General features: G+C 39.7%; 1 protein-coding gene across 1 annotated transcript in view; it reads right to left on the reverse strand.

Moving 5' to 3' along the window:
* LOC135470343 (rho GTPase-activating protein 100F-like) overlaps positions 1-18,908 on the reverse strand; it is a 70,358-nt gene that overhangs the window by 15,795 nt on the left and 35,655 nt on the right. Inside the window, exon 2 of the mRNA XM_064749218.1 lies at positions 15,673-17,467. Coding sequence (XP_064605288.1) covers positions 15,673-17,467 — 1,795 coding nt within the window. The remainder of the gene's footprint in view (positions 1-15,672; positions 17,468-18,908) is intronic.

Genomic DNA, 18,908 nt, shown 5'->3' on the forward strand with positions numbered 1-18,908 from the left:
CACGGATTGGCCAGGGGTCTAAGCTTATTCCCCCCTATCAGGCTTAAATTTGAAGCACAATCCATATGTCTGCAGGATTTCACTATACCCAGTCTCTTCAGTTCCTCTAATTGGCTCAATTATTGAACCGCCCTAGCATATTCCCTTGTGACTCACACACTATTGCTAAACATAGCTTCTCTGGGTCTATATGGGATCAAATGTTTTCTGCCAACTGCTGACGGTCCATTACACTAAACCATGCATGCCCTATGTACACTCTCAATATTGCGAACACAGATTTTAACACTGCAATTCTGTCAGCTTTTCAATGACAGTATGTTGAATATTTCTATGGTGCTTGATCCGTGTTCTTATTTGGCTGACTTATCTTATGAATTTGATCTTATATACATAGTATGTGAAGGTACATGCAACTCTTTCTTTAGGGCTAATCCAGCGTTTTTCTTGTCTTTCCAAACAACATATTAACTGGTTTGTTGCATCATTAACTTGTACAAGTGTTTCTCCAGTATAATCATTCACTTATTTTATTAATCTGATTAGTGTTTTATCCTGTACTCAAGAATATTTCACTCATTAGAAAGCGGCCAGCATTATGGTGGGAGGAAACCGAGCAGAGCCCGGGGGAAACCCACAACCATTCGCAGGTTGCTGCCAGACCTTCCCACGTACGGCTGGAGACAAAGCACCATGAGCTGGACCTGAACTCACAGCAACCCCATTAGTGGGAAGCTCCTAGGCCATTGTGCCATACTTGTGTACCAACCCCTCAGTGAAACAGACCTCTGACCTAGGAGTAATATACTACATTATGGTACTGGCGCCAAAAGTTACAATTTGATCAACAGGCAAAGATGTGGTGCATGTTAATTCATACATTGAATATATCTCCGCATACTCATGTTGGTCATTTTGGTACAGAGGCCTATTAAAACTTGGCAGGTTTACTGGCTGGGACATGAAACTGCTGAATACATGTACATTGGCAGCCTGACGTCCGCTGCTAGAGAATGGAAGCTGGTTTAGTCCCTGTCAATACTGATATTCAGGTCCCTTAGCAAGGTGACATGCGCAAGAATATCTCACCACTGTGAGCAAATATTGGATATAAACTGAACTTGTCAGAGGAAATGCTGCCTACAACTGGCCCCCATCCCTCTGATTGAATCTGTCAGAGACAGAGCATCAGGGGAGGGCTTGTCAGCCTTTACACTCACAATATGTACATATAGCCAACATTATCCCCAGGGATTTTATCTATTGGCTTCTCTGATCACTGTTATGAACTGTTACACCGAATCACTTTATACAGTGTACATGTACATGTACATGTCACATGATTTATCCCTGCAAGACTCAAGCTAGCATAACAGGAGTCTTGATGCTTACCACTTTGAAATTCATCATGAAGGTTTAGGCCGCTTGTCTCCATTATCTTCTGCAAAAAAGAGATATCAACTGACAGAACTACTTTTTCCTCGACTGCACTGGCACCATATGACTGTTTTTAGTGTAAATGTATTACTGCCTTGAAAGCATCCATGGTACACATTACTCAAATCACTTCAATCATACTGTGGGGCCTCCGTGGCCTTGTGGTTAGAACAATGACCCAGGAGCCTTCTACCAAAGCAGTCGCTGTGAGTTCAAGTCCAGCTCTTGCTGGCTTCTTCTCTGGTCATATATACATGTATGTGGGTCTGCCAGTAACCTGGGGATAGTCATGGATTACCTCTGGGCTCTGCCTGGTTTCCTCCCACCATAATGCTGGCTGATGTCGTATAAGTGAAATATTCTTGAATACAGTGCAATCCTGAGTACCAATCAAATAAATAAATCCTGCCATATTGCCACTTCTATATAATGAAACAGGGCATGGGTATAACTGCTCAGCTGCAAAAATGCCAGTTATGTGTACGTATAAAACAAATAAATCTTTCACAAACACAAAGGTCTATGACAAAAACATCGCTAAAAACTAAATATATTAAATACAAATTTATATGGAACATTTATCCATATAATGCCAGGTAAATGTACGTCTTCTTGTGCACGCTCAACTACCTGTCATCTTAAAGGAAAATCTTTGGAAAACAAGAATGAACGAGTCATTGCATTTTTCCGGATGTGCACCTGTGATGGCCAGCAGTAATGTAGACATGGTAGACAAGGCAGCGAGTTGGTGAGGGAACATTGGTTATTCAGTAGATGATGTATTAATGATGAATGAGGATTAACGGTCTGTTCACAGCATCTCTCCTAAAATAGTTAAGCTTGTGCGCTGTGAATCGATTAAAACAACATAAAACCACAGCGAGAATACTTCCCACAGTTGCCGGAGTGATTTTCACGCCAGAGTAAACATTCGATTCTGTCACTCTGTAAAGAGAGCAGCCATTTGACTAGATTAGAGGGAGGTTTGCAGAACATCTTGCGTAATGGAACAGCGGCTGTTGCTATCAGATGGAGTCACTCAGACCAATGGGTGCTGAATCAGACACGGTTTAAAGATACATGAGAAGCTACCATTAATCTCACGTAATTCACTGAAACACAAGTGGAGAAAAACATATATACAAATGCAGTGTGCATACATGTAAGCTGTGTTAATGGGCTAGTTCAATAGCCCTGATAAAAGGAGATTCAACACAAGGTTCTTTGTAAATGCATGGACCTTCAGCATAGACATGAGACACTGTCTTTCCCAATGGCCAACATAGCCATTAATTCTCCATAAAATTTCTTCACTATATATCAGCTTGCAGAAGACAATACTATGGAGTACTATCGAGAACTCTTTTATCGCTAAAGGTAAAAAAATCCCTTTCTACTATGTAACCTGTCAGAAATTGTTAAGCAATTATTTTGGATTTTTGTGAATTACATGTACATGAGAAGTTCCTGAAGAAAAGCAAGGTCAATGGTGCCTCTGGGTTCACAGAGTGAGAGGTTATAGGTAAGTTATTAGAGACCTTTAGTTAGAAGTTGCAAGTTGTAACTTCTGACTTCAAACTTCTAGGTCATAGGTAAACTGAATTAGTTTACCTATTCTAGTTTGAAGTCACAAGTTACATGTACAAGTTGCAACTTCAAACTTCTAGGTTATAGGCAAACTGAATTAGTTTATCTATTCTAGTTTGAAGTCACAAGTTACATGTACATGTCACTTCAAACTTCTAGGTCATAGGTAAACCGAATTAGTTTACCTTTTCTAGTTTGAAGTCACAAGTTACAAGTTGAACTTTTAACTAAAGGTCTCTAATGACTGAATGTCAGAAAAAGTTGTCTCACACTGTTGACAAGTCAAATGATACAGTAGGACTTGTATTACCTTTAGTGACAAAAGAATTTGACCTTCAAACTATTGGTACTTGTTACTTCTCCACATGACAGTGCCTTGATCAACATTATTGTGCCTGTCTGCCATGTATGCTCATGCCATCATTTTGCCAGCTCCAGAATATCAGCAACCAGTAAAGTCCCCCTCCCCTATGTCAGCAACCAGTAAAGTTCCCCCCCCCCAATATGTCAGCAACCAGTAAAGTCCCCCCCAATATGTCAGCAACCAGTTAAGTTTCCAGTAAAGTTCCCCCCCCCCCCCAATGTGTCAGCTTTTGTCAGTCACTGTATACTTGCCCAAGCAAGCTTTGCAGATCTTCAAATAATTCACTGAAAATGAAGTGAGATAAATTTACGATGCAAGATTTCCACCATAAAATGACATAAGAATTAATATATTATTAATAGAAAGTTCAAGGCACAGTTGTACAGTGAAACCCATCTTTTATAAAGGTACATGTAAAAGTACATGAACAATTCTAATATCAACCTTGAACACCACACAATCATTGGCACCTGTTCCCTCATATTGCCATTCCAGCACAAATACTTCCTTATCAATTAATCATCACATCAATGCATTCATAGCAGGAATAAAACATTAGTATCCCCTGCATCCTATGACACTGCCATCCGTGAATGATATCAAATGCCGGAAAAGCATACATTGATGCATCGATTCAAGACAGCATCTAAACTTTCCGAATCATGGAACTCTGATGCTAGGCTGGGCTTGGTCAATCCAACCAATGAAAACAGTTGTTGCTTTTTGTTCATTATGTGAAGAATAATGAAAAACACGACTCCCAAACAACTTGTCTACTCCCCTTTTAATTGCTTATTTCTCCTTGGTTTAAATCCATATATTCCACATAAGTCCATTCTTTTTCTGGATGATGCCATGTGCAGTAAACTAGAAAAAAAAAGTTAAAAAAAAAAGATTCCACAGCATTATTTTACCTGCTTTTATTGCACCAGTCACACAGTTATCTGTGTTTAACTGTGACATTATGGTCTGCATTATTACGCACAAAAATTACTGTAGGTAGTCAGAATTACTTCACAAATAAACTGGTTTTTGTAGCTTATAGCTTTGATATGTCAATAGGACAGAACAGTGATAAGATCCTGGTTAGAGTACAGATCTGTAGTTCTGAAAGTCAAAGCTGGGAAGAATGAACTTGATCTGAGATCTAGTAACACTATACATTCTCATCTTGTTTACACTGAAGAAAACGCAACACCGATACAGTATATTTTCTAGTTCCAAAAAGTGACCAAACAATCGGAAGCAATTTTCAAGTAGCACAGCCACTGGTCGACTACCCCAGCACAAAAGGGATGTGGAATCATTTTACAAGGTTATTCTTCTTCCGATGGATCCATCTCAACTTTATGTGCCCAACAGTCTACAGTACACATGTGTGTGTGTGGGCCTTCATTTCGTTGGTCCCCATTAAATTGGTTCCACTTCGATTTTTTTTTTTTTAAACTTTTTTCTTACTCATTTTTTCTTGATGAAAAATGGTATGGCCATGGCCGCAGCAGCCATACTGCTTCGGATGCCTCTGTACAGGAATGTGCAGTATTATACCACAGACAGCATTTGGACAGCACACAAGTTGTTGACAGCTTCTGATTAACAAATAATGGGTCAATATTTGGCTCATTATTTTGCCCATGCAATAAACTTGGAATTTCCCAGTATTCAATGCCTGGTCAAATCTGTTGCAATGAGAAGCAATGTCATATCGGCAATCCACAATAATTTGCGGGTCAATGCCCCATTCTTCAAAAGGCTGCGGAATCAATGGAAAAATCAATTCTGCGATTCTTTTTATTTGAAACACCTCCCTGCATTCCTTATCGATCTGTGGCTTCGTGGGAATGTGACTTGTAGTAATCTAGAGGCCAGAAGAGACTGTCCAGGGCACTGGTCTAATTAGATCAGAAAACCAGCCACAATTCAATGCACATACAAACGTACATGTGCAGTTATTGTGCTCAACCCTGCATATCCACACTTTACAAATATTTCATAAGCACATGTGCCAACTTAGCAGTATTACATCTGTAGTCACAACATATGATCAAGGTATCCTTTACCCAGAATTTCATTACAGACCAGATTAAAGCACACAAACTCAGTCAACGTGATAGAGTGAGTCTCCATATTTCCTTGGATTGTCAGACAGAGCAACAGCCGTGAAGGTGGGCATACACGCAGATGACCATGTATATGGTAATCTGATGGATTTTACAACAATGGTTGTCAACTTCGGCTCACGGTGAAGTGATAATTTACACGGCTGCGATACAGGAAATCTTGATGGTAAATCATTGGCCAGGGAACCTATAATCATCTGAGAATGCCAGAATGCATGGAGCTTCTTCGAAGCCCCACAACAGGCTAGATCTGGATACTGACTTGATTCACACTTTCTTGGTTCTTTGCTGGTTTGTAAAGGCCTAGCAATTTACACTAACCCAGGAAGTCCATTTTGGTTGACGGCTGGTATAAGAATGTACATGTATTATAGATTTATACAGGAATGACTTTACAACATCGCCTTGTGTGGACACGGATACTGATCTGATCCACCCAAAATGATGAGGGCAGAGGCTTTGATAATGTTAATCCAGGATTAACCGGTCAGTCAATACGCCATACTCAAGAATATTTCACTCATACAACAGAAGTGTGAAAACAATGTTTACATCATCAGACTGTGGGCGGCAAAATGATCTCCCATAAAACTACAAGTAACACCATCTAACTGGCCCTATGAGTGTAAGGCCAAAGAGCAGCCGATATCTCAAAAATAACTATTTATAAATAACTATTTAAATAACTATAATAATTCAAATCCCGTGATTATCATTCAGAAATATCATTCTATTCATCATTACACAAAAACACGGCAGTTACAAGTAGTTACAAAACCATTCACATTCCTGCACATGTATTGTGTGTATAATTTGCAAAACAAGGTCCAGTTTTTGACATTTTAGTCTTTAACAGTGTTAAAGTGTTAGCCCAAGCAATTACACTGTACTGGTACAAGAAAACCATGATCAAACTTCGCTTGTTTAGTGTAAGGTTTACCTTCTACAAATGATCAAGCAAAGCTGACCATTTCCTGGTCAAGTCTGTGGAGAATTAAACAAAACTATGGAAAGTGTACAAGAAAATGTGCTTGTCTCTAAAACTTCGCGCATTCTGGGTTGCTGAATGTGTGGTACTGAAGGGCAAAAGGGTTTTGTTCTCAAAATGATTGATCACTTTTAGAGGTTATGCATGAATGAGTGAATCAATGATCAAGATTTAGGTGCCACAATGGCACTTGGTTAACTGTGGTTGTTAGATTGAAGACGATTCCTGTAGGACATTAGGACATGAGAGCCATGAAACAGAACCTTCAGTATCATTCAATATATACATTATTCCATTAACACACAATTCTGCCTTTCATGAGAAAGATGGGGTAAACAAACCTAAAATCTCACGCATGACTTAACTGCACACTGTGCATGATTGTGAGAGTTTTACTGGTCACAGAAAAGTGTTCTGAGGTTGTTTGGAAGGTAGGTCAATAACATACTGGAAAAATATGTACTAGCACCAAAAGTAGTCATTTATAACATCTATTTGCTGCAGAAATGTACCTTTTGGACTAATTTTTATTTCATTTAGGCAATTGACTTTCATGCTACATCTGCCTCAACAATCGCCCCAAAAAGAGCATTTTTAGTGACAAATTTTAATAATAAACTATTGCTTTGGTGCTGAAATTTAGATTTTTCCCTTCGGACATGTACCACCCAAACGACCCTCAAATCACACTTTTAAGATCAATACATCATTCAAATTCAGCTAGTACATTATTTATAGTCTTGGATAAAATTTCAGGTCAGATATATACGTAGTGTTAGTTGAACCAACCCAATTACATTTCAGCACAGTTTTTACCTTACAAATTCTTACATTAAACCAGTAAGGAAGGTATTACTTTTGTTCAATCTAGCTGTACAAGTTACTGTGTCTTTTTTACAGGTAGATGGACATGTATGTACATGTACTGGATTCAGATTAACATGGAAGACTATACGTTCAGGGAAGCATGATGTTGAGTATTTTATCATGCTACCTAAAATCAGAGCATTAAGCTCTGCTACATTTCAGGTGAGAGATCAACAGACTGTCAATCAATATCACAGCTGTATTATACCCCTATAGTGTACAGGTACATAAACAGCACAGAGGCAGGGCTTGATACTGAGGCACAGGGTCACCATGTATCTTGAGTACCCGGTGGAGAAGGACACAAAATGAAACTGCATGGTATTACATGTACATGTTCCCCTGAATCACTTTCTGTCGTTGGATAACACTCAGCTTTATACCAATACAACAACTGCTTACACAAACATGTAATTAATTATAAATTATCCTTCGTCTGAAACATACATTTTGTTAGTCATTCCTGCTACAATATTAAAGAACCCGGCACAATTGTATACGCACATGTTTTCAGCTGCAACAGTTTAAATGTGTGGTGATGGTTTCAATGGACACGGAATGTACATTTTCCGATCACACCACTGAAATAAAGATTTCTGTGAGTTTTCTGAGTCGAATATGTTGAAAGACAGAAAAAAAAAAAAACTTTAGTAAATGCATACTACTGAGGTGCCCTTAAGAATGGTATTTTAACTTCTTGTTTCCGGTGACTATTGCCAAGGGTTAGTATGCATCGACAACATGGTAGTGAGAGGTCGGCCATCCAGGCATTGGGGCTATTGCCACGCTATGCAAGCAGCGGGCTCCCAGCTGATCTAATCAGGGGGCCATCTCTACACATCAGCTGATCAGGATAATTACTTGCTGGATCCATCGTTGTATTGATCCGTGCCTGAAATAGCCTTGGAACACCGATACATACAGGCAGGAGGGCGAGTAGGCGGTCTGTGCAGGCACGTCACTGCACACGCTACCTGTCACTGCACTGGAGTAGCAGCGCTAAGGCACAGTGACACCATGCTGATTTATACATGAACTGCCAGCTTTTGATACCCTGGCGCTTATAGCCAGCTGCAAGTGTTGGAATGAGCATCTGTTGACCTGGTGGTCCCTAGCCACAATGTTTCATATATAAATTATGAAATGGCTTCATGAACAATGGGTCAGAGGATCATTTCCATTAAACACCATGCAGAAAATTTCATCCAAAAATGAATGTCTTGCTTAATACCAATAAACACACATTTATGGAAAACAATTTTGTGTTCACATGATCAGTTTTCAAGTGTTGCCATTCCTTTGAGAAACTCAAGTTGATACACGTAAGTTTTGCTCTCCCCACAGTACAGTTAGCTGGGTTTTCATTTAGAATTGGAGAAGGTTTTCAGAGTTCAAAAGTAGGCAGCTGAATTGAAAGTAATTATGTCACAATTACTACTGAGTTAAATGGTCAGAATATACAAAGTAGGCGGCAATGGGGACAGCAGTTCAGACAGCTGTCCGCGGCCTGCAACATGCCTTTTTGAATGCCCTGGGTTAGAACTACATGTACACCATCTGCGGCTCAGTATTAAATCTACTGTTTGTCATTATTACTGATTCTGTGATACTATCACCAGAAGTTCCGTTTCAAACAGGCCAGAAAATGCCCATGACAGCTCTACCCATTGGCTCCCTTCATGTGTACATGTACATGAAAGCCCTCTTTGTAAGATCATTTCTGCCACACTCATCAACACACCCTGTGCCCTGCCACCCCTCAATATCACAACTGACTATTGCCCTTGCCCCCCTTCCCTCAACGTCCTAATTTAAGGATTCTTTCAGGTAGTCTGCAACAAAGAGGAAGTCCCAATGCCGAAGGCCTACCTCCAATCCATTCCTACAACCACACACATATAGGTACGTTTACCACCCCGAAAAATACCATTTCATGCTGTTGATGTTTACAAATAAAAGAAATCGTGTTTGCTTACTTGTTAGACTTGTTTCCTGGTTTATTTAAAGGTGAACTATCAGAATTTCCATCAGTGATAAAGGTGTTATATTGCACAGTTCATAGATATTGCTTTTGTTTTTACATATTTTATATTTTCCACCCAGAGACATGGCGTTCAAAAAGAAAGATTTGTTTCAACACCTTCCAATCTGAGCTCAGTGGTATGACGTCGTAATGCATGTACAGTCACATTCCCACATCATGCAACAATAAGACATGACGTCATACATACGTAGCTTTGACGTATCTAGGTCTACTGCTATGGCCTAAGCTTGGTGTGATTGGCCTAAAATACATGACTTTTGGAGGAAGTAAAACAGAATGGCAGCATGAAATATGCAGTTTTTGCCACATTTTCTTCATTTTTGGGGGTAGAATAGACTTTAACACCTTCTTGCTGGAACAAGGTTCAGCATTATCGAGTTACACAACAAACACCGCTACGGCAGGGTTAAACCTTAATTTAGAATGTGATCTAAAGAAATGGTGGAAGCCTGTTCAATGCAAAAAGAAAGGCTTTGAGGCCAAGTAATGTCTTTCCCTTCCTTGCACTTGAATAAGATTTGGTATTAGAGTGTCACATGATGCAGAAAGGGAATGAAATATTAGAGCAAATGACAAAATATATTTTAGCAAATACATGTACAGATCACAGATACATACTATACAAGAAATGAATAATTAATGCATGATTAACATCAAAGGTATTATACCTGAGTCAAAGTGACCACCCAGATATACGTGTACAGCGAATTAGCGAATAAAACAGTGAAGGGAAAATTCTAATAAACTGCGTTGTTTCAGACTGTTGAAAAAAACATATGTAGCAAATGTGTGATCATACAGTGTGCATTTAATGTGAATGTTAATACACGAGGACATGTAGGCATCCACAGAGGACACATGTCTTTGTACAAATATAAATATACAGGTACATAATTATAGCATGTGGAAAGTGAGCTTGAAGGCCTTCATGTAAATGCACATAAACAAGCTAAGAACAAGAAGAAGTTCAATCAAGGGTATTTTCTGGTTTTTCAATGTGTGCTGGCAATGAGAATGAATCCATTAAAATACCAGGTGGGTGATATCACACCGTTATACACATATATCTATACGCAGGTTCACATTCATGCTGAATTCATCACAAGCCAACTTTTTATAGTAACATATTTACATACATGTACATATATAACCATGTACCTTAATTCCTCACCCTATTCGCATATGAAAGAGCAAATTTCAGGGCATTTTATGCACATTTTTTATTTGGCTTTGAAGGCAAAAACACATTTGTTGGATTTGCCAGCGTAAGGGCTTCACAAAAACTATAATTTTATCAGCCAACACAGAATAAACACCTTGCAAACATACGAAAAGGTTGAAGAATTACAGTAGTAGACAACTGATTATAAAAGTACAGCTATCAACATAATACATGATTTTATTTGAATTATTTGATTGATGTTTTAAGCCGTACTCAACAATACTTCACTTAATATATGACTGTGGCCAGTATTATGGTTTGAGGAAACCGGGCAGAGCCCACAGGAAACTCACAATCATCTGCAAGTTGCTGGCGACCGCATCGTTGGGAGGATCCTGGGTTATTGCGCTGTGGTTGAGCGCTAATCTCCTTGGCCTCGGAGGCGCACCATAATGAATGAAACACAAATTACCTTGAAGTCTTGAAAGCTGTATAACGCAACTTACTCCTCACATTAATCAAGTGATCAACAGCTAATGATTTAAATCACATGGTACACTTAGCTACATGTATATACAGTAACTGTTTAAATGTATGTACACATGCAAAAAGATACAGATTACAAATACATACATGTACATTATTTTGTTTTGTGCTCATAAAGCATGACAGTACATGCAAGAAGAGATTTTGACACAAGATTATGCATGTTAGTGATTGTCATTACTGTACACACATGTACATGTATAAATAAATCTCTAAAGACAACTACCAGGGGAACACATTATTTTAGGAATAAGAAATTGAAACTCTACTTCCTTAAGGGGATATTTGCATGTATGTATATCTATGGCGATAGATGTTAAACAAACTGGCCTGAAACATACGATTAAAGGTGGTACAAGCACAAGGTCAAATATACATGTACATGTACTGTGACTTGATGGGACATCTGGTGTCTTTGGCATGGCGATTTAGTGAGGATGCACTATACATGTCAGAATAGGACCCGCTCATGACACTGTTGTAGTACAGTTGAAATACACTGTACCTTAAATGACAAAAAAATTTTGTCCATGACTAACTTGTCCATGACTAACTTGCCCATCTTTCCCAATTCTGAGAGTTCTATAGATTTTAGAAAGGATGTTTCCACGTTGGTTGGAAAATTGGAGGATATTCTACTAGATTTTAAGTTTCAGAACCGAATGTGTAAGTTTTGATACACATTTCTTTCATTCAATGACTAAAAGTCTCAGAGAGTTTCTCTTTTAATTTCTCTTGTATAAAATTTCTTTATGTCACAGACCAATTTCAAAGTTTTGAATCTGATCCTTGAATTTTTTTCCTGAAAATGGCCCTGGCTGTATCAACATGTATGTTTATAAGGACATAGACAAGAATTCTGCATTATTCTCTACGTGACAAAACAACCCTCTTTTTACATGTATTTTTGAACTAGTTCTTCCTTATGACCAGTCATACTAATCCATTTGGAAAATTTATATACACACATACTTTATCCTTGTCATATTAATACATACAGTTCATTGGTCAAAGTCAAGATGTCCAGAAGGTTTCATGGTTTACTGGGTTCTATCTGACCTTCAAGTGTCCCCTCCCCTCCCACTACAAAACCCCACCCTGTCACCACCAACCTCAGAGGTTTTCCACAAGCACGGCAAGATAACAGCGAACAAGAGAAGGTGAAATTGAATCCCTTCGTTCACAAACGCGTTATTCAACCACCGCCCTCGTCTATTTTGCCTTGCCCAGATGGTGGCCATAAAAAATCAATATTCAATTACGGTCGCTAAACTCATCCATTCCAGGCGGGTTTTTAGGCCTCTTTAGTGGGCTGCTTTTCTCTGTTTCACACAAAGAAGGGCCCCCAGCTGACTGAAGCCAATCCCTGAAGGCAGCTGTAGTGTCTTAATATTTGGTGCTCTTGGTCCACTGTTGTAACACCAAGGACACATGTTTTTGCAAAGCTGACTTTTCCGGTCTGATGTGATCATTAATAAATCATAGGACAGTGCTCAATGTTGCAAAGGCCAAAAAACTGCTTCCAATTATGCCCTATTAAATACCCATTTGGCAATGCGTGCACGGGTGCTCTCAAAGAAACCTGTGATCAAGAAAGTGCCTGTAGGAGCAAAGTGTTAGTGTTAAGACGATTTGTGGATCAGCAGATCTTGTACAAGGCCGTAAATACATTTATTTGGTTGATTTCAACAACCAACATACACGTAACCAATATATATGTAACAATACTTCATTTTCACTACACCAGTCACAGGCAGGCAAATCAGATTTTGAGGCTTGGCTGATAAATTTCAAACCCCATTCAAAACAACTGCTATTTATGTATGTATGTACATAATGCTTTGGGGTTTACATCATACTTGACAATTTTTCAGTCATATGATCAAGAGGAGTCATTTTTACTGTGACTTCTTTTTTGCAGGGCCAATCCATGTTGCCAAAGTGCTGTCGCAACTGAAATATCATGACGAAGACACTAGACATTATGCTTCACCCAGTGATATAATACTACACGTCATCCTGGTGCCGCACCTATTGAAATTATCAGGACTATAATTGTTTGCTAATTCCAAGCTCCAATATTTTTAAAACTGATAACCGAATAACCAAACTCAGCAGTTACAATATTGAAAACATGAGACAACATTGTACATGCATGCACTGGTTTAGCCGCCATTCTGAAATTTACAGCAAAATCTTCTCAAAATCTGCTTATCTGATCAGGCTGAAATTTAATAAGTTGTTACACAGTGACTAGGTCTACATGAATTGCAGAAAGGTATGATTTCAATATGCAAATTTAAAAATTCAGTACCAGTTTTAATACATGTAGGTTATGAGATTTTCACTACAATGAAACGAGCCATCACAAAACAAAGCATATAACCTTTCCTTTCTATTGGATATTGGACTATATGTAGCAATAAATCAAAAAGTACAATGCAATACAAGAGGCATCTAAAAACAATGTACTCTTTCTTTTCACTGGTTTTGGTACCAGTTCTATGGCACATACCACCTAGAAATCTTCGTTTCAAATCCTGTTCATCCCTGTTCTTTGATCACTATATGCACTAGGCTATCAGCAATGCTAACACCATAACAGCATGGACCCTGGCAAAGCTGTTAGCTAACAGCTTGAATTTTTGGGGGATTTCCAAGTTTTTAAGTAGTCAATTCCATGTTGCTTTACATTCTGATACATCTGACTTTCAGTGGAAGAGAACTGATAAAGACGATACTGTAATTCCTCAACATTCTCACATTTTTGCAAGGTGTTTATTTCAGCATGTTCTGAAGGCATTACACTGTGTTGATATTAGATATTATTTGTGAAGCCTTGAAACTGGCCAATCCAACCAATGTGTTTTTGTCTCCGAAGTCCACTTTAAAAATATGCAGAAAATGAATTGAAAGCCGCTGTTTCATACATGCGAAAAAGTTTTTGTCACACTTATAATTCATAATAACTTAAGTCTTGTCGGAAGTCTGAATCAAGACTTTTCAAACATGGTTTGATTTGTTTGAATCAAACATTTCAATGGCTGCATTACTGTTAAAAGAAGGTTTACCAATGCATGTGTTGACAGTTCTACAAACGCGCTGACTTGTGGAATATGTGTAGCATCCGTCCAACAATTCATGTGCATGCACATGTACTGCATGGGGACAAGCTTTAGTCCAAAAGCACTGGTAACCCAGAAGTGGGTCATACCGCCACAGGTTCCTTATCAAATACTGACCAGCTGAGATGGTCACATAGGTCAGCAGATTATACTTTATGCATGCATGATTCTAGAACTCTCATGACTAGTCTGTCATTAATGGGTCATTCCATAAGAACTTATTTTATGTTCCCTAACAAAAACTGAAAGCACAATGTACCACAGCGATTATCTTCCACTTTTAAATTAAGAGTCCACCCTAAATAACCTAAGATTTTGTCCATGACTAAGTTGCTCATTTTTCCAGATTCTGGGAGTTCTATTGATTTTAGAAAGGTACATGTAGGATGACATCCTACTAGGAAAATGTAAATTTTAGCATTTATTTGCCTCTAAAAATGCTCTTTTATGGTTGAATTTTTAGGTCAAATAGGGTATTTCATTCTGCACTGCAAATGTGTGATGCTAACAACATAAATTAACCCCTCGTGTTCGTGAACAATGTGGTCTCATGTGTCACACAAAGAAATTGTTGGATTATCCAGGGAGTTAAAATGAAGCCATTCGATTTGTAGTGGTCAAATTATTCTCTGCCTGCAAGCAAAACTTGGTGTCTCTTAGTATTTATTTATGGGTCAGAGGAGTCAAACCCTATGGCTCATTATTGGCCCCTGCGATGAACCTAACATTCAAACCCTTGAAAATAACTTAATTTGTTATTTATGAGAAATCTCAGGTACGTTAGGTTTGTGGAAGAAATCATGTAGTATTCAGCAGACGGTACCCAATTCAGTCTGACAAATATCCCTTAGACACCAAGCTGCCTAGCTGCAGTTGAATCAGCAAGTGATGTTCACATGAACACAAAGATGATATATGTGCTGTATGTTATACTCACATTAACATTTATATGCAACTTCTGTACATGTACATGGCTTGTATATTTATTTATTTTATTTGATTATGTTTTACACCACACAAAAACATCATGGCAAGTATAATGTACATCCTAAAACAATGCATGACCAAATTAGCACCCAGTCGCAGACAGTGAGCTTTGAAATTGAGCTCGCAGCTGCTTTTCACGGTCAATCAACAGCATTATTTCAAGTAACACTTTCTACTAGGCATTTTACGTTTCTCAATTGTTTTTACTATAAGTTACTGCGAACGGTGACACGATTTCCAACACAGAATTTCAATGAAACAGATATTTAATGTAGTAAGCATGCAGCGGCTAGGTTAAAGCACAGGCTGTTGAGTGAAAATGAACTCTCGTGCACTCTCGTGCACTGCGAGATCTTGTGACATTTCTCTTTAAAAAAAAACAAACATGATGTAACCTGACAAAAGCATGAACAACTCTTTTCATATATGCTAAAACATAACTCACCTCTTTGTTTTTTAGCTGAGAGCTGCCGTTGAAGTTTGCTCTGCTCTTGCTGCAGTTCTTGTGAGAGAGTGTTAAACTTTTGTAGAAGTTGTTGCAATTCTGAGCTACTGCTAGCGGGAATTCGAGGTATAGAGTAGATAACGTCATTGTCATCCTGGTCAGTGTATTCACTGGATGTACTGGTAAAACCGCCTGCGCCCGTGTAAGTCTCATGGTCTGATGCAAATCCCCGTGGGTCTGCACGTCGAGACTGCAGATAGGCAGCAACTTCAGAATCGGAGTTGTAACACTCTGGTGAATGACTTCTAGGTAAGCGACCATATTTCGTCTTGGCATGTAACAATCCACGCAGCGCCTTATCCTGCGATCGCCCTCGATCACGTTCCGCATCGTAATATCCTTTGTGAGAAGCATAATCCCTGATTGCGTGGACATTTGCATAGGATTCACCATACAACGCCCTCAATTCACTATCAGAGGAGTAGTCTGGAGATATGTGCGTTGTCCGTCCACTCAAACTTGCCGAGCGAGGTGGCATCTTGCGATACCCTCCCTCTCCCAGAGAATACTTCAAGTACTCACGGTCACCTGCTGCAGTGTCGCTATGGTAATGAGCGGACTGAGCCCCTGCCCCTGATCCTGAAGTCTGGGGCGAGTCTATATTAATATCAACAGTGTGCCACCCGTATCTACCTACATAAGGCTGGTCTCTTATATGCTGAGCACCACGAACCACCGACCCCTCACTGGTATGGCTAGACACAGTACTGTCCACCGAATCATCTCGTAGCAATCGTGCTTCAGCTCTCTGAGGTGAAATAAATATACTGGCATATGATGGCGGCTTGGAACTACGAGGCGGTGGTGGAGCCGGATCTTTTTTGGGTGGGGTTTGTGTGTAAGCTGAACTGTAATCCCGCTGCTGATTAGGACTAGATGTTGTACTGTAGTCATCTGGACATTTTTCTGTCATTTCCAGTGCGGTGGCTGAACTGGAACGTCCCTTTTTAAGAACAACAATAGGTGGCTGTTCCTCGATGTCTGTGCTGGCAAGAGCTGGGCATGATGCATTTTTATTGCAGTTTTTCTTAGTGCGGATAGTCAGAACTAATTTTTTAGGAATAGACATAAGTATAACCACATCATCTAGAGACATTTTTGTAACGGTCACATTATTGACAGTGAGAATCTCATCACCTACATGTAACAGGCCGTTGCTCTCGGCAACCGTTCCCATCTGAATGCGTGATATGAACACTCCATCTTGCCTATCCATGCCATTGCCTTCGCGAATGTAAAATCCCAATGTCTGGCCTGGCCGCTTCAGAATTTCCACAGTCTGAACTACTGATGAATCATCCATGATTTCGGATTTCTTTATGCCCATCTCAAAGCCTCCATTATTGGGAGCTCGGTTGCCGCGTCCTTCGTGTCGTGGACTGGCTTTGGGGCTGGCAGAGCTTGTCCGAACCCGGCTTTTACGGTCTTTTGGGGGAGTGGTGCTAGCAGAGCTCTTTCCTCCGCATTGACGCTCCTGCCCTTTAGAGCTGGAAGTGCTATGTGACTTAGAAGGCTGCTCACTTGCTTTATGTGAAATCTCTGGAGGTGGTGTGGTAGTGTGATGCTGCTGCCGATGTCGCTGAGCCTGCGCCTTGTCTGTCAGCCGGCCGCCTTGCACAGTCGTTCTCACACCCGACACGCCGCCACGCTCGTCCTCGCCTTTCGCTTCTGTCAAACGTTTTTCTTTTCCTGTTTTTAGCCTCGCAGTGCCTTGTGCCATCGAATCCTCTTCTTCCTAGAGAAAAAGAGAGAACATAGATCGGGTTTAGCAGGCCCAGTAACCTGGGGAAAAATCCAACATCTTACACGAACATTCTTCAATTATTTGTACAAAAATCGATAACATTCCCAACCACCAAACAGCCATGGTCGGCCAGCGGACAGCACTTATTTTACCTCATTGAAAAAAGAGCTCCTAACGGAGCAAATTATTCTTGCATGCAAACGAAACAGAACATACATTATTTCAACATTCCGTTGTTGACCACTTATTCGAGGCCAGCCCTGCAGTTCTTCCTTCTTGTTCTCTCATATTTCAATAAAATCCCGCACACAATCGGTCGATAAGATGCCGGCATTCGATTTTCTTTCCGAAAGATGACAGAATGGACTATATATATACCATGAGCTCAGTTTCTAAGGAAGCGACTCAGCTCGCTTCGCGGTAAAGGGGAGAAAACTGCAGCATATCTTGGCCGACCCCGTTTTAATGAATTATAATGTAGGGATGACATCATTCATAGACATTTTCAGCTGGGCAGCCAATCACAAGCCATTTGTCCACTTACATGAATTAACCATCTATCTTTGATTATCATACTCAAACGGCAAGAATAAAACGACGTGGGTGAAAAGAAATGGTCAATACGTGGGTGAAATAAATCGGCATATCAAGTGGAAGTCCAACGGATAATCCCAGCTTAACGTCATACCGGTATATATATATATTTATAAAATTGGACGTGGCTTACAGATGTTATTGGACGGCACCAGTAGTGTGAACATACGTGCGCAAGTTTATAATCTTTCAGTGATATCTTAAGACCTGTCAAACTAAATAGGCCTATATATATATAGGCCTATGAATTCGGCGAGTACATTGCGTGGTATATACTTGTGCAATTAATCACACTGCTAGCCATGTTGTAGTCCCTCAACGTAAGTTCGTAACAAATGTACTGTTGGCGAACATAGAACCCCATACTAGATAGATACATGTAAATGCAGACTAGCTGTAAAGCGCCGGGTGTCTCAGTGGGTCCTTCTTCACATGAATCTCACAACGTTGGTCTCTGCCCTAATAAAAAATGATGCTATATATAAGTACCTCTTGTCACTGTTGTTTTTTTGTCAGAATCCACACGTAACTATACCAATGTAAACCATGAGAACACCATTTATTTTACAGGTAGGGGCCTACGATCATGCATGCATTTGACGGTCGGTGCTATATATACGTCCACTTGGTCGAAGGTTTGTGACTACTCATATACATGGTATATACAGGTCCCTGTCACCTGTTTCCTCTACATGCATGGCTCCACCCATATAAATATAGCTCTACAGTTCATATCTCTGGGTTTTATTATGTCGATATATGGAACCTGCTCAATGAGGTTTATAGCAATACAATTTATAGCCTAGTTAGACGCAAAGCCGGCTTCCACACATCCATG

The sequence above is a fragment of the Liolophura sinensis genome, chromosome 7 (genome assembly GCF_032854445.1).
Source record: "Liolophura sinensis isolate JHLJ2023 chromosome 7, CUHK_Ljap_v2, whole genome shotgun sequence".
In the NCBI taxonomy this organism is placed as follows: domain Eukaryota; kingdom Metazoa; phylum Mollusca; class Polyplacophora; order Chitonida; family Chitonidae; genus Liolophura; species Liolophura sinensis.